We start from the raw sequence: 20,767 nt of genomic DNA, 5'->3' as shown, positions 1-20,767 counted from the left end.
GATGAGGAGTAATTGAACCAGGGAACTGTCAGCACTAGCATCATGATTTGCTACACCTGAAATAAACAAGGTACTTCCAAATCAGCCAAAAGATGTAAGAGTCATTTGCCAAGGAGTATGCATGGAGTGTAAGTGCACAACATGCAGGGCAATGTTCAGTAAAATGTTTGCTTAGCTGCTATTGTTTAGCCACTAGCTGCTGTTTTGATTTCCAGCGAGAAGCAAGGATTTTCATCTCAATACAAGGCAAGAGTTTAAATGCATTCTCTAATCTGGGCCATCATGACAAGCATATTATTAAGTTTTCTATGTAGGCCTATTTTCCACCACATTTAGAAAACACAAGTGCCATGGGTATTATGTTATATAAACAATTTAGAACAATTTATATATCCTGTAATTATAAAGACTTAAGCTTATGCTTCTTTGCAGTATCAGTTACTGGCTTAAGAATACTTTTTCCTAAAACTAAGAAGGCGTTTATGACTCTATAGGTTTTATATTTCCTTAAAAGTGATCAGTTACAGACAAGAAAAGACATGGTCAGGACATTTACAACAGAAGACTTGCAGACTCATTATCAGAAAAAGCTAAGAAAACAGTTGAGTCTGAAGGTAGCTGCTGTAGTGAAGTCCCAGTACCTTGTAAATATGCACTGCTCAGGCAAAATACTGATGCTTAACTTGCAGAGTTCACTAAATCTTCAAACACATATAGAAATGCTGCAAAATTTCCATTGTACATATTGAAAATTAGGACACCAGTCAGTTTGGCAGTTTTAAGCCTTGGTTGTTCTTTTTGGTTTCATTTTAATACAAGGAAGATGTCCTGATCCAAATACATAAATTGCTTCCTTGGTTTAAAATAAAACAAATTCCTAATGATGATGCTTTATTTACTGAATTGCACAGAGTCGAAAAATTCTTGTCTACAGCTCCTGTAACTAATAAAGTTCATACCATCCTTAACACATAGAGGGGCTCTATGCTTTAAAATAACATATATGAAGAAAATTGTTCCTACGTATAAAAAGTTCTAACTGGATATGAGATGCCACCACAAAATTAATACATCATATACCACAAACTGCCCCATTTGTACAACAGTGATGGAACTGTCATTCTCTTTGCATTTACTATACAGAATCAGGAAGTTTGCTATGCTGCGCAGAACAGGCCTTGCTAACTGGCATCAGGATGTGCAAGATAGCAAGAAAAAGCAGGAGCAAGGAATCAGTCATAGTAAAGTTTTAAAAATAATAGCTTTCTTTTCAACTCACAATTTCTCTTCAATTCACAAGGATTGTGAATCTTGCTAAATGGATTTAAATTCTTTGAAGCACTAAAGCTTACCTAAAATACATGTAGCATCAAATCACAGGTGATCTCAAGAACCAGCAGCTGAAAGGTGACTAGGAACAAAGCAGTCCATTCCTCCAAGGCCTTCTTTGGTAAGTTCCTAATTTCAAATTTACATTATAGCTTTCACTGACTTGCTTTTCACATTTTGCAGAAATCAACAGTCATGTTCCCAAACAGCCATTTTTCTGTGCTCATGAAACTCTTTCAGATGGCAAGTACTAAATATATTTTCCTCTTTTATGGTATAAAGCTTAGCACATTTTAATTGTTTCTCAGTTACTTCACCATAGGCATTTTCTTTTAAATGATGTAGAATGGTAAAAATTTTGTCTAGCTTTGGTTTGTGTCAATGGCATCTCAAAAAACAGGAATAATATGGGACTGCATATAAAATTTGATGCTGATAATATTAGATGATCTTTTAAAATAAACAGCTTGTGCATACTTGACATTTTTGCTTCACAGAGCAAAATGGTACCGCATACACAGAGTATTGTGAATTTTACATGTGGTCCGCAAGTAAGATCTGCATGCTTAATGGTGACTTTATATTGCTCTGAGAATCCCAACCTTTTCATTTCCTAATTCTGTTTGGAATTCTTCAATGCCATGTTAATGTTTAAATGTTGCTCTAGTTATTTCCTCTGCCAGAAAGAAGAAAAGATAAACCCTTATTAGTTTATACACAATATAATCCCTAGGAAGGATTTGCCAAGAATAGATAATCTTTGCTTGTGTGCAGGTCTTATTTAGAATGGAGCGTCAAGAGGAGGCATACCCAAACTTAATTACATAAGCAATTCTAATTAATTCTGTAAAATACTATACTGAATTTTACTTTAGATTGTTTTGTTCTGAGAGCCACCAAACAAAATACCTGTATAATATTTATTTTAAAAAACAAAAGTTATGACTGTACGTCACTGTCAAATCCATGGATGTTCAAGGATAACTGTGTTGAGATGCTGCTGGAGGTTCATTTTTTTCACCTCCAGAAAAGTGGTATTTTTCATTTGTTACTTTTTGTTTAAGCAACATTACTTTTTGTTTAAGTTTGCCTGCAGATGTGTGCAAATGTGTTTTGCATATGCATATAATGAAGTAGAATTAAAATGTAAAGCAAAGCAGTTAATTCTCTGCAACAATTTCATCCTGATAGTAGGGAAGCGAATGCATCTTCCTCCGGGCAGAAAGCAAGCACTAAATAATATAAGCACTAAACAAACACTTTTTTTTTCATATAAAAAAGAAGCATTTTGTGCTATTTCATATATATTGCATCCCCCTTAGTTTTCTGTAATCTGCATATTGAGGTGATTACCCCACAACTGGAAGGACTGGAATTAGGTGGGTCCTTTTATGATCATTATGACTGTAAGTTGAAGGAAGAGGAGGAGCTGCAGTAGTTCTCATTTTACTTGAAATACTGGACTCAGGAACCTGTGTGAGAACCTTGAGCAGCACAATCCCTTACAGAAGGGTCACCATCAAAACAAGTGTAATTGCTTACGGTAGGCTGCTTCTTTCCAAGGTTTTTGGTCTTTGAATTTTGCTTTTCATCACTTTGGCTTGGGCTCTGCCCATCATCTTTTCTTCTTCAGCTTCTTAAGTCACTTATCATTTTTTCAGAGTTGAAGGTCAGATCATTCCACCTGACTTGTAAGCCACAGGCCCTGAAATTTCTTGTACCAGCCCAAGTAATTTCTCTTTGAGCAAGGAATATTTTCTATCTACTTATAGCATGTAATTAAACTTGGAGTCAGACAATTTTAGAAGATAAGGAACTTCCTGTTCTGTTAACAGAAGAACGTCTAGTAAGGGGCTGTGGCTGGAAAAGAGTTGAATCGAGAGTAGGCACCAGCAGTAGAGATGGGACAGCCTTGTTAGGGGAGAGTTTATTTAAAACCAATTGACATACAGTAAGATGGGCCTATGCACATTTGAAGTGGGTCATTTTTATAGTAAAAATGAAATTTAATGAAGACAGACTTTCTTTTCTGAGCAAGAAAGGTGGTTTAGTCATTCAAATATTCGTAGGGGTAATCATTTGGGACAGCTTTCAGTAAAGGGAGAAATAGCAATAGCTCAATTCTAAAATGTTTCAACTAAAGAAACTAAAGTAGCTAAAGAAACTCTAGCCTTGAGAAAATATAAACTGTAAACAATATTTAGTATAGGTTAGGTTCAGCTAAGCCAGTACATTCCTACTATCTCTAAAAGGTAACAAAGAAAAAGGTATAAAACTATTTAATACCTAAGATTCAGCAGTTTGCAGAAGAAAGGCCATTTCTATGTAAACAAATAATCACTGTGACAGCTGCTTAAAGTTTAAAACCTGAAAGCTGCATTTCACAAATTTAAATAATGAGACCCAGGATCACCGAAGCTCTATACGAAGTCAGTGGCGAGGTGGCCATAGAGACTTGGAAAAGCCCAGCTGCTCGTCTTATTTTCTGTGCTTTTAAGTGTGCTAGTTGCTGCTTATTCTATCAAGAACAATGCTGCTGTAGTTTTAAAGAAAGGCTGACATGCCCAAACTATATAGATGTAGAAAAACCTCAGAAGGCAGGCAACATTTACTTTTAAAATAGCTTCTGACAATGACTTAGTGTAATTATACATTCTCCAGACTGAAGTTTGGAAGACTGTTAATTCCCCTGTCAATTTAAAACCTCCTTTTGTATACAGCCAGTGGGTGGGGTGCCACAGCATCCAAGTTAAAAACTCAACCATCTAAGGTTGCTTTTGAGTCTGACAACATACCAACTCAAAACTCAAATTTTGTGGAAGCACAAGTGATTAGAAACACAAAAACTGATTTATAAAACATATTAAAAGAGCATGAAATTAATGAAAAGTTGATTAGTGCACAGTTGTGAGAAACAGCAGAACTCTGCCTGTTGCAGCAACTTCTATGTTAATGGCAGTGTAATCCTGCTGCAATTGCAGTTGTTTCCTAAAAACATTTCTCCATTACTTCCTGTATCCTATATCCTGTCTTGTAATACCCATGTGGACAAAAATTGTTGTGAAAGGTCTTACTGCTCTATCATTGCCTTTATTTGTAATGGCCACTGTAAACTGGATTCATCTGGATTCTCTTTCATACTTCAGAATCAGAACTTTGTGAAACTAAGTGTGTTAGTCTACTGTCATGGAACTCTGAAAATCACTTCTGAAATTGTGTGTATTTAAAGAAATAACTTGTACATACCTAGATGCTGACAATACAGCTCACGCTGCAGTTATCTCAGCGCCACTACATTATGCAGTGGTAGTACAGTAGCTCACACTTGTTTCCCACAGTTCTTGAGTGTGCATCCTAGCTCTTTCAGGTAAGATGTGCTAACCTTATTTTTCCGGATATTAATTAATTCCTTCGGAATAATTCCCTGTGGAATTACTAATTTCTGATTGTGTTGTTCATATATCAACTTCAGTGGTAAATCAGTTAAATCCCTGAGATTTCATATTTTTAGAGTCACACCAGCTTGAATACCAAAGTGCTGAACAGAGGGATGCAATGTATGATCCCCAAGGAAGAAAATACTTAGGGTGTCTACGGCAGCATTCATAGAATGGTTTGGGTTGGAAGGGACCTTAAAGCTCATCTAGTTCCAACCCCCTGCCACAGGCAGGGACATGTTCCACTAGACCAAGTTGCTCCAATCCCCATGCAAAGCATTCTCATGCTTTTCTGCTCTACTTCTATGATTTCCTGAAAATGTGCTGGTTTAAAATATTTCTCTTTTGACAGAATCTCAGTTATGAAGCATTCTGTTTGGGTTTTTTTCTATTTTGAAACAAAGACTCTGCTTCTCCATAAAAGAGAGGAGTGAAAGGACAACATACAATTTTCTAAGTTTGACACATTTTTAAAGTTCAGTTGCTGGCTAGATAGATCTCTTAGTGACATGACTGTTGATGACAACTGATGTACCCATTGCCAAACACTCCTGTACCTATTTATAATTCTTAATACACAGCAGCATTACTGATCAGTAATTTCTGCAGTTTAGAAAAAAATGCTGTCTTTCTTTATCCTTTTTCTATTTTAAACCAGTTTGTTGGTCAAGGAAAGTCAAGAATTGAAGATTGCCAGGAAGAAATAAAAGGTGAATTCTACAAGCAAATTTAGTGGAAAAGCATGTGTGTGTTGAGAGGGTGGGAAGACTCTTGTCTCTGAAAAGAGTTGTATTTCAAATCCTGTATTTCAGTAACGATTGTAAAGAGAACAGAAAAACCTGTCATCAGCTCAATACTCAGCAGTATGAAATCAGAAATAAGCTAGGTTGAACACACCAGCTAGCTTCAGCCTCCTTTGGTTTTCTGTCAAAAGCACCTAAACAAGTCTGGACACCCTTATTTAAGGTTTTACTTAAATTCAGTCAGAGTTTTTCAGTGTATACATAAAATTGTTAGTTTTGTAATGTGGCTTTTGTTCCACTACATTTTAGGAGACAGATTATTAAAATGGTTTTGGGTTTGGTTTTCAGGTTCTGTAATATGAAGTAGAATGATATAAAACAAAAAGTAAACACTACTGTTAAAACTTGAAACTCCAATTCCTTCAAATGTGTCAGAGGTAAGCCTGAAGAATTCCTTAATTGTGTTTTTATACTCAGTCAGCTTGAAAATGCTTTGCTATTTTTACTAGCGCTTATAAACCTGAGCTTCAGATGACTGCTTGACTGTTTGGAATAAGGAGGACAGTTAAGATCAGCTGATGAATAACTTCTTATACTGTTTGCAGGTATTGGTCTATAACTGAGCATTATGGTGGCTGATTCTCTATGGGAAGGGCCTGAACTTTCTCCATAGTGTATGGAGTTAAGAATTCTTAAGAGCCAACATGATGACTGGGGATTTTCTATTTTAGCCACACAGATATGATTAAACACAGCAGAGAGGTGCAACATTTAGCCATTTTGACCTAAGACTGCAGGGAATCAGACATAGTGCCAATGTGTTACTAGCTTTCAGGATCAAAGAGCTGCAGTTTAGAGGCCTTGAAGATATTTAACCTACTTGGCATTCCTACTAAAAGGATAATCTAATTGTCAGCTTAAAGAGGTTTGTAAGCAACTACTGCTTCTACTCCTTTTGCTGAAATTGTGAAAAGAATTAGTGTCTCTTACTCAAGTGAGAGAGAAAGAACCATGCACCAGTGACACTCTATCTTGTGATTAGGATACCTGACTGCAAAAAGAGAAATATGGCTTGATCCCTGCTTGTTTATGCAAAGGTCTCTTGCAAAACTTTCTTCAAAGAACTGACTCCTGCTATGAGCAATCTAACTGGCAAAGTGTTAGCATTTTAGTCTGGCTCAGAAGTAAGCTATGTACTGTGCTTTTTATAGAGTTGTCTCAGAGCATGTGACCTGGATTCCTTTGGGGTAAAATGAGACAGGAGAGGTATTCCTCACGTCTGCCCATGTTATTTGCTAAAGCACCATTCTTTAAATGAATTGGATTATAAACCACTGTTTTCCCCTCTCCATCTTCTTTACGGACAGATTTAAACCTCATATATAACCTGTGATGGAAAAGAGATCAATTAACTTTACCTAAATTCCATCTTTTGAGTTACACTAGAATTCTTCAGCATTAAATATCTGTTCTAGTTAACCTCTAAACACAAAAGCAAATAAAGACAGGACTACTGAGTTGAAAACTCAAGATATTGTATCTAACAAAAACGTACTGCTGTAAAGTACAGCTACAACAAACATTGTATATCGAGTAAAACACTTCCAGAGATTCATGCTAACAGTGGATGCAGTGACATTCTCTGTCTTCCAAGGCAGTATCAGACACATCTTATATTGTTAAATTCATCAGTGCAGCCATAGTTACAGAAAAGAAAATGACAAAATTAAGACCTGATGTAAACAGCTGAAGTTTATGATAATGGGTTAGCTAGTTCCAACAGTGATGTAAAGATTATGTTAGCAAATAGGTCAGATAATAGGTGTAATTTTCTTCACCTTGATCTCCAACGTGTGTTTATAATGCACAAATAAGACAACAGATAGAGAAAATCAAACAGAATAAAATAATCCAATAAATTAAATGGGCATAGGAAAAGAGTATTTCTAAAGGGTACAAGAAAATCTGATACTCTTTAGGGAAACTGTAAAGACTAACAGTGTTAAGAATTAAAACCTTCTCTCAAAGAAGAAAGTTGACAAATGAGTACTTTCATGATGTGCTTTCCTTGAAGCTCTGAAGCATCTTGATATGTATAAATCAATATCTCATTTTTCAGGATATGTTCTGTACTCTAAGGAAGTGTCCTTGCTTAGCTCATTGGATATGAAGTGAGGTGCTGTGAGAACTGCCCACAGAACTGACACTGCTCATTACCCTGGCCAAAATTACCTACCATCACCTGGAATAGATCAGATACCATTAAATTAAGAATTGAAGCCATGTATATTATGGTTCGTAATGAAATAACAGCCTTTGTGTCCAGACAGATACATTTGTCTGATCATAAGAAATTTTGCGAATGTGACTCCCTTAAGAAAATGGTAAAACACCTTAAAAGATTTATAGATCTTAAGGGTATGCAGTGTCAAGGCTCAGTAAACTCAAAAATGGAAGTTAAGTTTACAGCGCAGAACTTTTATTTGTATCAGCCATTCAAATTTATTTACTCTTTAGTGTTTCTCATCTGAATTAATAAAAAATGCCCTACATCTTCTATTTAATTTTTAAATCACATTTTCAAAGCTTTCTGCATGGCTGTGCAAATGAATCTTAAATTTTCTAGCCCAGCAACAAAATTTGCAGATTTTTACATAATTTGGGCAGCTAACACTTCAGAAGGGTATCTTAGCTAAGTACCTTGATTGTAATGATTAAAAATTTAACTGCTGCATTTTTGGGACAGTGTGTTTGAAGAGTGGGTTTGAGTAGTCACTCTAGAGGCACTTGCAGGTATGGCTCCATGTGGTTCCAGTTTTGCCACTCCTCCTATTGAAATGTGACAATATCAGGAGACAGACTAAACCACTGACAGCCTGACAAGCACGTCTTTTTTCTTTCCACTGCCAAAGCAAGGTGATGCATTTTGATTTGTTTCCAAGCATACTGGGAGGTAACTTAGATAACTTAGGAAAAAGCTAGCTAGGGAAACCTACTGCCCATTCTAACCCTTACTGCTCTTAAGAGAATGTTGAAAGCAGAGAGTGGCACTTTATTTTTGGCTAACAGATCTCTAACAGGTCACCCATTTTAAAAAATGGTTATCTTTTCTGTTCACATCCTTATTACACCAATCATCCATAACTTTGGCACACTGCCATATATTTTACTTATGATTATCCTTTGAGGCTATTCAGAGGCTTGAAGCTAATGCTCCTGATAGTGGCTGGTAGTAACAAATTTCAACCAGCCACACAAAATCATAGAATCCCAGACTGGTTTGGGTTGGAAGGGACCTTAAAGTTCATCCAGTTCCACTCCCCTGCCACAGGCAGGGGGACACCTTCCACTAGACCAGGATTGTCCAAGCCTCGTCCAACCTGGGCTTGAACACTGCCAGGGATGGGGCAGCCACAGTTTCTCTGGGCAACCTGTGCCAGTGCCTCAGGACCCTCACAGGGAAGAACTTCTGCCTAAGATCTCATCTTTCTCTCCACTCTGTCAGTTTAAAGCCATTACCCCCTGTGCTATCCCTATATGCCCTTGTAAAAAGTCTCTCTCCAGATTTCTTGTAGCCCCTTTAGGCACTGGAAGTTGCTCTAAGGTCACGCTAGAGCCTTCTCTCCCCCAGGCTGAACAAGCCCAGCTCTCTCAGTCTGCCTCCAGAGCAGAGGTGCTCTAGCCTTTGGAGCATCTCTGTGGCCTCCTCTGGACTCTCTCCAACAATAATACATTTGTTTTCTGTGTGCTAAAATATTGAAACAGCTTGACATTAAAAGAAGAAGAAAAAAAAATTCAAGAAGTCCTTTCTAATGTTGAACCTTTCAACCTAAAAGAATTCACTTCCTACTTTTTGTGGATTCAGGTCAGACATAAGTTTGTAGCTACCCGCCAAGATTCAGCTCCGACAAATCGGCCAGCACCCCTAGGATGCACCAGAATGGGGCTTATGCCCTCTGCTGGTCTGCTAGATCCTGACTCGGCTGCTATGGAAGGTAGAATTCATCTTGGATTTGGTAAAACAATCTCCAAGTGATGTCTAGGCATCACAGAGTGAATCTTTATTGACTTTTAACTTTTGCCTCAAATTAGGACTGAGACATTGAAACAAAATCAAGATATTCTCTATTGTATAGTCATTTTTTTATGTAAAGGTTATGATTGATGGATCTCTACGCTAACTTCTATGCAAAACCCCGTATTTCACTAGCTTAAACAATTTCCAACAATGTTTCAACAAGCAAGAAAAACGCTAAGTAGCTTCCTAATCTTTATAGCTAATCTCAGGCTCATGCCATAAAAGTTACAGTTTAACTTGCCTTGTTAGAGAGCCCAATTTGCATGCAATACTCAATGTTTTATTGTGGAGATATGTAGAATCCACCACTACCAACAAAAAACCCCGTACTGGCAAACCAAAACCTAATATTGGCAATACCTTTGGTGGAAATCCTCCTTCATATGCAGGCCAGTTACAAAAATGTGCAATAGGTCTTCCTGTTTTATTCACAGAAATGCTCATCTCTGGCTATCCTAAGCAAAAGAGGGATGTCAAGTAATGGCAGAAAATACAAATTGTTTTATACACAAAATTTACTTTGCTTTCTAAGTGTTTGATAGGTAGGGTATTTGTATAGACATTTTTAGTAACTTAACTTTACCTGATGCAATTTTCAGGCTCACTTTTGCAGTAATTACATCTGAAACATGCCCAAAGTAGCTGGCCCACCAGTGGAGTCCTCAACAAGCCATCCTCCAAAGGAGAACGGTGTGTAGCCAATCCTAACAGCAGGCTTAGAAAAATAAGCAACATGATTTATGTAGTATGTATAAATTAAAAGGATTAACAACTAGGATTAATATTTTCATTGTGCTACCACCAGCCAAACGATTTTACCTCAGCAATGATTTACTGTTCTGGATGAGAACGATCATACTGCTTGCTTTCTTAAGCTGCTTGGTGTTCAAACAATTGTAATTTGGAATTGGATAAACCTTCTTACCATTTTTATGGTCCATTTCTTAGTTTATGGTTAACCATGGTTTATGGTTAACCATAAACTATAACCATATAGTTAAACCACTGTCGTGGTTTAAACCCAGTCAGGTAACTCGTTCACTCACTTCCCCACCTTCTTTCCCTCCCCCTACTCCCGGAGGGATGGAGAGGAGAATCAAAAAGAATGCAACTCCCACGGGTTGAGATAAGAACAGTTTAGTGTCTAAGGTATAACATAAATCACTACTGCTACCACCAATAATAACAATGATAAAGGAAATAACAAGGTAAGAGAATACATCACCTCGCCACCAACCAACCGATAACTCGGCCCCCCAGGCCCGACCAAGCACCGACCGATACCTCCTCCAACCCCGCAGTCTCCCAGCCCTTCCGGCTAACTCTCAGTTACATCCTGGGCATGACGTGCTGTGGTATGGAATACCTCTTTGGTCAGTTTGGGTCAGGTGTCCTGTCTCTGCTTCCTCCTTGCTTCCCCTCCTCCCTGGCAGAGCATGAGGCTCACAAAGTCCTTGGGCAAACCAAAACATCGCTATCAGCTCTGTTCCCAGGCCGAAAGTCAAAACCACAGCACTGCACCAGCTACCAAGAAGGAGAAAAATGACTGCTACTGCTGAACCCAGGACAGATCTATGGGTGTAATTCTTGTTCTATGCATAATTTTTTTTTTACTCTTGTTTCTCTCACCTCCCTTTTTTTGCTTACTATTGCTGCAGTAAGCAAAAGCCAGATTTTTCACCGAGTCCTATCACACTTTTACATTTCATTCTATAGACTTAAGCATTAACTATTTAACATCTGACAGCTCCCATTAAATTGGCACACTTAGTCTCAAGAACTAACATGACTGAGATCAACTGGAGGCAATCTGGCCTTTGGAGCTGAGAAAAGCCTCAAGACAGAACTTCAAGTTTGTTCTTACAGTCCCTCCACAGTCATCAGACTGAAACAATGTGTAACACAGGTACACTTCACCAGGTCAAGGAACCTTCCATCCCTGTTACTTCACCTGATGAAGCTACTAATTGGCTGTATTCCTTTTAGTCTCAATTAATAGCGGTATAATTTGTATACTATGTTTGTTAAAACTTGTAAAGCGAATACAGTTCCACCCTTATACAGGCCACATCAGTGTTTGGGATTTTTTTATCATGTTATTTGTGGGGACATGCATATATGAGCCTAGTCAGCTGTGCTACTGACACCACAGCATTAATGCTACTGGAAAAAAAAAACCAACAGTATCATTAGAACGTCAATTCTGTGCACTACAAGAGAAGCACAGACCAGCTCTTTGCATGTGAGGGAGCATTCAGGATACCCATAACCACACTCCCCTGACAGCACACGGCGGGATCGGAAGGAGTCCTGCCTTCACCAGACAGCTCTGCTGCTGAGAAGGAACGACAAACAACATCCCTTAAGCCTCCCGCTCCCTCCTGGTTTATTATTTGGCAAAAGTTTCACAACGTGGGACAAGAGGAAATAGCCACAAGTTGCAGCAGGGGAGATTTAGACTGGATATTGGGAACAATTTTTTCACTGAGAGGGTGATCAGGATTGGAACAGGCTGCTCAGGGCAGTAGCGGAGTCACCGTCCCCGGAAGTGCTCACAAATCGTGTAGACGAGGCCCTTAGTGACATGGTTTGGCGTTGGCTTTAACGGTGCTGGGTAACAGTTGAGCTTGATGACGTTTTCCAACCCGGTTGAGTCTATGATTCTATAAACCGTGTTTTCTGAGCTCCAAAACAGAGTCTGCAACGCAACACGTTCCCGGGTTCGTAAATACTCATCCCAGCTGAACGACGGAGAACACCTCGGGTCACTCTCGTGCACGGGAACGGCAGCAGCTGCAGGGACACTCTGAACCGCCAGGTCGCTCCGCGCTCGCTTCAACGCGGCTGAAGGCGCAGCAGCGCCCCGGACGCACCCCAGAAGCAGCAGCCGCTTACCGCCGGCTGTCCCGCGGCCTGCCCCGGTCAGATGAGGGCCGTTACCGGACACCGTTACCTCACGCGTCCCCTCAGGCGGCGGGCGCCCCGAGCGCACGCAGGGCGGCGAAAGAGGTACGATGGCAGCACGAGCCATCCCCCTTGGTCTTTACGCCGGAGCGACACGGGCAGAGTGACATCACTGAGCGTGGGGTCTCCCATAGGGCGCAGCGAGCGGGCTGCCCGCGTCAGGCGGCTTCCGGCAGAGCGAATAGGTGGCCGAACGGTGCGCGGCACAGCGCTATGGCGAGGCCTGGGGAAGGACGGCAAGGAGGCCCTAAACAACTAACCAATTAGCAGCAAGTCCTTCGCACAGCCGCTACCAATCAGAAGTGCCAGTTTCCAAAACAAGGGTGACGAGCCAATGGGAAAACCCTGAGCCGCCAGAGTCCTGCCAATCGGGTGCAGGCCGTGCCCGCGGCCTCCCAGCGGCAGAGGGCGCGCTTCGGGGCGGGCGGGAGGCGGTGGCGCTGCTGAGGGCGGGGCGGGGGAAGTGCTGTCGCTGTTACCGCTGCTGCCGCTGTCGGTGTTGGTGCCGCTGCCGCGCTCCCCGCTCGCTGGCTCCACCTTCCGCGGCGCTGCGTTCCCGCGGGCTTGAGGGGCAGGTAGGGCCGCGCGGCTGGCTGGGTGTGTGCGCGGCCGCGCCTGCTTGCGTTTGTGAGCGAGATCCGCGCTCCGGTTCCCCGCGCGCGGTGGGGGCCCTCCGCCTGAGGGGCGGCTCTCTGGCGGGCGCGGCCGGCTGCGGCCCTTGTCGGTTCCGCTGGAGGAGGGCGCCCCTGGGGAGAGCTCTCCGGCGGCGACAGGAGCCGGTTGGTGCGAACAAAGGCGACAGTGGCGGGCCGGCCGGGGCCGGGGCGGGGCGGGCGGCGGCGCTGAGGGGTCACGGTTCGCTGGCGGGGGCCGGGCCCGGCGGGCTGGCGGCGGCCGCTCCGCAGGAAAGCGGGTGGTTTAAGAATTCGCCTGTTGCGCTGGGACAGGAACGAGCCTTGGTGCTTGGCGGGGAAAGTGAAGAGCGAAGCGCTGACAGCGGCCCGCAGCGGGACGGTGTCCGGCCCTTCCCCGCGTCTTCCCGGGCAGCCGCCGCGGCCGCTTCGGCCGGGACGAGTTCTTCAGTAGTTCTGTGGGCGCTGTTATTTGTGCTCTCGTTCGTATGGCTGAGGGGAAAAGCGACGCCGTTTTCCGCTGCTGTTGCGTGTTAAACAGTGTTCCTGGTGAGGCAGCGCTGATGTTGTTGCAACAGTCATAACTGTATTGCGGGAAGTAAAAACCAAACAAAAAAACCCCAAGACTGTCAATTACAGTCATCAAAGTCGATTACCAGAGCTTATCCTGGTGTAAATTCTGTTGATAAATCTGGATTTATTGTTACGACGCTCATTCTGCTCAAATTGTGGGTCTGTTGTAAATGAAATGTCCAAGGGAACTGTAAACCAGAGTCTTCCACCCTCCTTAACTTGCTAGGGAATGAAGCTACTTTATAGAGTGTCTTTGTTCTCTCCTGTTTCTTTCAAGGATTAAAAAAAAAAAATAAATAAATGTCGGAAAGCTATGAAAATAGAAAGCAAACCTTGAACAGTATCTCATTATTTTGTGGGTAGGGAACAGGTGGGAGGAGATGCAACTAAACAGTTAAGATAAAGAAGGTGATATGAAGAGTTGTTAAACTGTTGCTGTGTATTCGGTTTCATTTGTTTTATTTAGGTGTTTAATTTTGACAGCAGTCAAGCTTGTTTCTGTTTACAAAAATAAGAACCGAAACCGAGTTATGTCTGTGTTAAGTGATTTATTTCAGCTGACAGAATTGTGTGGTTGTGTCCAGAAGTGTTAGATTAAGCAGAATTAAAACGGTTGAAACATGTGTCATGTGCTGCTTTCCCTGTTTCCCAAAGCGTGTTGCATGTTTGAAATGCCTCATGTAATGGCCCAGTGATGCACGAGCAGGCACATGGAATGTTTTGTGGTTTTGCTCTCTGAGAGAGATATTTCTAAAAAGGCTTTGTATTAAGATTTCTATTTTCCCTTCCTCATCTTGATGCCAGTCCAAGTCTTGTTGAGCAGTTTACAGTCTCTGTAAAGCACGGTATAATTTGCACTGTAGTTTATTATCTGCAATTATTCACTTGAACTGTCGGGGAGGTTAGGGTGGGCAATAAAACTGCTTTGAGATATCTGCCTAGGTCAGGCTTGTTCTGTGTTGGGTAGATGCTTGATGTCCAGTTTGATTCTTGGCTGGGCTGGAGCTGGTTTGGTCAGTGACTCCTCTTTAGGAAGCAGTTGGGATGTAGCTGCACGGGCACCGTCTCCTGTTCTCACTTGTCTCTGCTGAGGTCAGGGTCTGCTGTCCTGTGCCCCTGGGTGGGAACCATACGTATACGGAGAACTGTTTGGATCCAGCTACCTGAGCACATTATGCTCGTTGCTGCTCTTACAAGAGCAGGAGATAGCAGCAGAGATGGTGTCGTGGTTTAAGCTCTGCCGGTAACTCAGAACTACGCAGCCGCTGGCTTACTCTCCCCCTTCCTCCCACCGCTCCTGGGGGAATGGGGAGGAGAATCGAAAGAATGTAACTCCCACGGGTTGAGATAAGAACAGTCCAGTAACTAAGGCATAACACAAATCACGGGTGCTGCCACCAATAATAATAATAATGATAAGGGAAATAACAAAGGGAGATAATATAAAAGGGGAAAGGGAAAAGAAAACAATAAACACAAGTGATGCCCAGTGCAATTGCTCACCACCCGCTGACCGATACTCACCCGACCCGAGCAGCGATCTGGGCCTTCCGGGTGACTCCTCCCAGTTTATATACTAGGCACGACGTGCTGTGGTATGGAATACCCCTTTGGCTAGTTTGGGTCAGATGCCCTGTCTGCTTCCTCCTGGCTTCCCGTGCCCCTCCTCACTTTCAAAGCATGAGACTGAAAAGTCCCTGATCAGAGTAAACATTACTTAGCAACAGCTAAAAACACTGGGGTGTTATCTCAGGCTAAAGTCAAAAACAGCACTGCACCAGCTACTAAGAAGGAGAAAAAATAACTGTTACAGCTGAACCCAGGACAGGTGAGCTTTCATTTCATTTCATGTAGGCAGAAAGGTTTTATACTGTTTGCCTTTTATATTCACTCCTGTTCTGTTTCAGTCTTCCCTGCTTTCTTTGCAGTATTCCCGTTATTCTAGCACCCAGGGTGTAACGTCTCTTTCTGGGGTACCGTTTTGCTATGTGGAAACATTGGTGAACTGTTTGTGTTTTCATTTTACAGACAGGCATCTGGATTCACAATTTCTGATTGCTGGTCAAAGTTTTGATATATGATGCTGTAGATGGTGGGTTAATTTTTGACAGAATTGATACAGTATTTTGAGCTTGTTGCCTTCTCTCCTGACTGTCATGAAGAGGGGGAGAAGGCTGATGCTAGAATACATAAGGGATCTCTGTGCTCACTGTGATCTTCACTAGACTCATACCAGCCCCAAGGTTCATAATTCAGCTGAATCGCTGAGGCTGGCAGAGATCTATCAGCAGCAATCATAACATTTTCAGTGTTGCTTTGTACTGTTCAAGATCTAATTTGAGATTCCTGTAACTCAGTAATCGTATTAATAGCGAGCTCAGTGATGTATGGCAAGGGGATATGCCTCTGTATCTTAAACGAATGTGTGTACACACTGCACTTAGTTTTTAAGTTTTGGTTCTGTGGAGAAGGAAGTGTAGCAAGGACCACTGACATATAGTTGTTTGCCGCATTTAAGCCTGAAGGTGCAAAGAATGCTTATTTGAAGTATTTATAATAGCTGAAGCCATTAATGTCAGTACCGAGCAATAACAGAATTACTTGGTCAGATGAAGCTCAGTAATTCCCAGTGCTAGTAGTTCTCATCCCCAGATAATATTAATGCATTTTCCTCTATTCTCCATTCATCTCTACATAAGCTGTCTGCACAACTGTATGCAGCAGAAGAAAGGATCAGTCCTGCCCAGTTCCCTGTCCTTTGGGACTGAGTTTTCAGTTGAGGGAACTTGTGTGCCTGGCAGACTGAAAATACTTGCTGCCTGGATTTGGAATTCAGAAATGGAAAGACTAGGCCAAAGTTTTAAGGAGTGTGACCTTCCTTTTCAGAATAACCAAGGCCTGTATTCATTCTATGGAAAAACTCAATTATGTCTATTCTGTATGAATTCATTGACTTGTATTCCAAAGATCTGTTCTGCTTTGAAAGATAATCTAGCAGTTGTTGTGTTCAAAGCCCTTCTGCCTGAAAGATGGTGCTAGGCATATTCTAAATATTGTGCATGTCCTTTAAAACTTACCTTGAATGCCTCAGGAGTGCAAGTCAGTTCTGCCCATGCCCTTAATTACTGACACATTAGTCTGCTTTTTTACTTTTTCAGATCCCATACTATTTCCTTTCCCTTTCTTTCCCATTCCCTCTTTCAGTGAATTGCACAGAGCGAAACAACAGTATAGGTTTTGCTCTTCTAGTAACTATTACAAGCATCAAAGCAAAATTTTTTAAATGTATGCACATATGTATATTTGTTTTAAATTCTGCCCCTGCAGACGAAGGAGAAAAGCTGTTGCTAAATAGGTGGGTCTTTTTACACTTTAAAAGTGAATGGCATTAAAAATCAAGATGTGATTGTCTGCCTTGTATAATAACTGAGTTTAATGTGTTCCTGGTTGCTGAAGAGGATCTAAGGATAATTTGGATGGGAGAGATGCTGTTAGAGGTGCTATCTGAAAAAAATAATCTCTGAAAAAATCATCAAATGTTTGGGCAATGTGACTGTCAGAGTATGTTAAGGAAAGATAATTTCTGCCTGAACATTTTATGGGTGCAAATGAGTAACTAGGAAAAAAATAGAAAACTGCTTTGAGTAATAAATTACACCACTCGCATATGTTCATCACTTGCTAGTTATTCTTTTATCTGTGATGCCAGTCTGTAATGTTTCCATTAACTTCATTGTTATGGAGAAATAGGATCTGCAAATCCTCAAGTTTCAATATATCATTTATTCCTTAATATTTATACTAGAGGTGACAAATATAGTTGTTACTGTGTTGGATGTTTTTCTTCTGTTTTCAGGTTGTTGGTGTGGAGTATTGGGCTTGCTTAAAATCAATAAACCTGATCTTAACACTTGCCCAAATCTTTATGTATGCAAGACTCTTGTGTTGGCAAGGTATTACTTTGTCAGTTTTTAATTCAGGGGACTAAAGCATGTTTTACATAGCTTGCTATTTTGATGGGAAAGCATATGCTGATATTGCTGCTGTCTTTGGCTAGTATGAAAATTTCTTATTCTTTGAATTCTTAAAATGTGAATCATGAACATGTAAATAAAAAATACTCGGATACCAAATAAATTTGCCATTTATATTTAGATTTCTTCATAGATATGCTGTTGTTACACATTAAAACATTTATCTTATAAGTCTTTCATATGTATGCCAAAAGCACAGTATGTATTACTAACTTGTGGAACTGAAAAACATTTACAAAAGGTGTTCATGGTTATTTCCTTTTGGAGAATAGGTTAGCGACTGCTGTTTATATACCTAAACAAGCAGTATCTGAACAATTCCTGGTAGTGAGCTATTGTAGCTGCCCATGATACAGACTGATTTCTTTATCTACAGACTGATTTTACTTTTTCAAAACTTGCTGATACTAGATGTCTTGGTGAGAAGTGAGGTGAAATGGGGACCTTGGAGTACTTCCATTAATTTGCCTAGTGACCTGAGGAAAATTACTTGGTTTCTAATGCCCGTTTTAGGAATGTGCTACAGTAGGACTAACTCTGTCACTTTAAATGGTGTAGGCTTCTTAGATTGTTTAAGGTGTTTTGGAAAGGTTTGCAAATATTAGATCTGAAAGCTCATCAGATTGTTTCATTATTCCAGGTCATTTGGAGAAAGCAGGGTATCTTCTCCAACCAGTTTCTGTTCTCAGTTGGGATTTTGTTGAGTTTGCTGGGGGTTATTTTGGTTTTAGTTTACTTTGTTTTCATTCTTCCATCATTGATGTGAAATTGTAACCTGGCACAAAATACTGGCTATTTTTAGACTGACAGGAATGTACTGCATGTAATTTTTTATTTTTTTTTTTAAAGAAAGCCAACTGTAAATTCCTACAAAAAGTAATTTTCAGGAAAAAATGTATTTCCTTAAGCTAAAAGCCTTTTTCTAAATTTCAATGTTTTTAGAAGAAAACTTTGTCTTACTGATCTTTGTCGTAAAAAAGTTGTGTTCCTACATTGCAATTAGTCAAAAACCAGACTTAACAGCATTATCTTGAAGGTTATATAGATGGATTTAGCCTGTTTACCCTGAGTATTTGTAAGTCCAGTAAGTGAAAGACATGAAGGGAAAAAAAAAAATAAAACCACTGATTCAGGCTACTTAAATTGGATGGAAATGTCAGGCTGATCATTTTTTCAAATGAAGTAGGTAGCCTTGGCTTGGTAGACATTTTGGTAGACATTATTAAATGGTAGACAATTGGTAGACATTATTAAAGCAGTAGTGTTTTGCTTCTGGTTAAACCTTAGTGGTTGGGTGATGATGAGAGACTCTAGAATGAGACTGGTAGTTTTCTTCAGATTTTATTAAAAACATACCGGGTTCTTGAGTTTATTTCTACTTCAGCAAACAAATAAAGTAAGTATAAAGCTATTAAAAAGGGGACAATATGGAACCTTAGGTTGGTTTAGCAGTAATCCATGCAATCTGCACTTGTAATGTGGTTCAGTTTCACTAATGTGACTCTGCATCATCGAAAGTAAATAAGTGGAAACCTAAAGATAAAGTAGAAATTGGAATAAATGTTTTCTGTAAAAGTGTTGAGTAACTGGGCACTGACAAAGGAGGTGTTGGTTCTGACCTGGGGCTTCTACCTATGTTGCTGTTCAGTGCTTTTGCCAAGTTTTGCATGATGGACTTAGTGTTGATGTGAGGTTGGATCTTTCTGGTCCAAATGCAAACTGCTGTATATTAACAGCCATTTATCTTTCTTCCTTTTTGAGGAGTGTCATATCCGAAAAGTGGATGTTCAGGATAACATGTCCAATGTGTCGGAAGAGAGAAGCACTAGGCAACAGGACATTAAGAAGGGACTCCAATTTATAGAGTATGATTTTGTGGTTTTATTCTTTTATGCTTATACATGTGTATATATATGTGATGGATAACTCTGGAAAAGTCCTTTTAATGTGTTACCAGTGGAGGAAGGAGAAAGAGGAGGACCTGTGTTTCTCCTCAGAATATTTGCTAACACTAATACAGAAATGGGGAGCAGTCTTGAAGAAAAGACAGAAACCCTAGTTGTTCTAAAAGAGAGCAGATTGAAAGTGGGAGGGCATTCCTTGTCTGCCTTTGAGAAATACCAGCACTGAGTTTTTCTGGTGGGTGGAAAATGCTGATAGCCTAAAAATCCACCTTATACTTCTGGACAGCTACACATAAGACTAGGTTGCTACTGAAGGGGATGGGTTTTTCACAACTACCTAAATGTTTCAACACTGGAGCTAAAAGTTAACCTAATGAAAAATTATCTTAATAGCTAATTTTCATTTGTGTCTATGCCAGATTCTTCTCAAAACGGTCCAGGATAGCTTAAAGTCATTGCAAAGTTTCACACTAATTCACTGCTCATGTAAGGCATTCTTAAAAAAAAAAAATAAATCCAAAACAACAAGAAAATCCAAGGAAAAAGAAACCTGCCCTTTTACAAATCGTTTTGAAACAGATTCTCAGATATGGTAAGGTAAAGGGTTCCTGTTTTTCTTCCTGAAAAGTTAGAAGTAAATATCTCTGTTCAGTGCTAGAGAAAATCTCTCTTTTGTCCTACAAAAGAACTCTTAAAATTCCTGTAGTATCACTGGTATGGCTTAATTAAAATTGATGTGTTCTTTTGACAGATAATCTGTCACTTGAAAATACTTACACGAAGACTGCAGTTCTCCTCATGTGTAATCTGTTTCTCTACAGTGGAGGGGAGAAATAGTTTTTAAATTGAGGTTTTAAAGCATTCAAAACCTTAATACATTTTGAACAGCAGAGTTAAGGCTGGCTATGTAACTTTAAATGAAAATAAGTTATCAGTAATAAGAAAACACAGTTCTTTAATCAAAACTAATCTACAGCACTCTCCCCTTTTTCAGGACAGGTAGTCGACAGTATTGAAAGATTTGCCTGTTGCAGCAGATGGGAGTTGTTTTTCGTAAGAACCAGTATTCTCCA

At 40.4% G+C, this 20,767-nt stretch overlaps 2 protein-coding genes across 6 annotated transcripts in view; one reads left to right on the top strand and one right to left on the bottom strand.

Moving 5' to 3' along the window:
* PLA2G10 (phospholipase A2 group X) overlaps positions 1-10,307 on the bottom strand; it is a 28,821-nt gene extending 18,514 nt beyond the window's left edge. Inside the window, exons 1-2 of one of the 2 annotated variants that reach the window (XR_009963463.1) lie at positions 10,171-10,307; positions 1,353-10,042 (exon numbers count right to left, since the gene is read on the bottom strand). The gene's annotated coding sequence lies outside the window, so the exon portion shown is untranslated. The remainder of the gene's footprint in view (positions 1-1,352; positions 10,043-10,170) is intronic. The other variant, XM_062611872.1, reaches the window with a different exon arrangement.
* A 2,707-nt stretch (positions 10,308-13,014) lies between these two features.
* Positions 13,015-20,767, top strand: part of ZC3H7A (zinc finger CCCH-type containing 7A) — a 34,805-nt gene continuing 27,052 nt past the window's right edge. For 3 of the 4 annotated variants that reach the window (XR_009963458.1, XR_009963457.1, XM_062611838.1), the window contains exon 1: positions 19,552-19,655. Coding sequence is in view for 2 of the 4 variants with exons in the window: in XM_062611838.1 (XP_062467822.1) it covers positions 19,588-19,655 (68 nt within the window). In the remaining 2 variants the exon portion in view is untranslated. Of the gene's footprint in view, positions 13,127-19,551; positions 19,656-20,767 lie in introns of those variants that run through there. The other variant, XM_062611839.1, reaches the window with a different exon arrangement.

Source organism: Pezoporus occidentalis, unplaced genomic scaffold, assembly GCF_034315485.1.
Source record: "Pezoporus occidentalis ecotype Australia unplaced genomic scaffold, CSIRO_AGI_Poc_V1 ctg158, whole genome shotgun sequence".
Taxonomy (NCBI): domain Eukaryota; kingdom Metazoa; phylum Chordata; class Aves; order Psittaciformes; family Psittacidae; genus Pezoporus; species Pezoporus occidentalis.
This window is presented reverse-complemented; position numbering and strand designations above follow the sequence as displayed.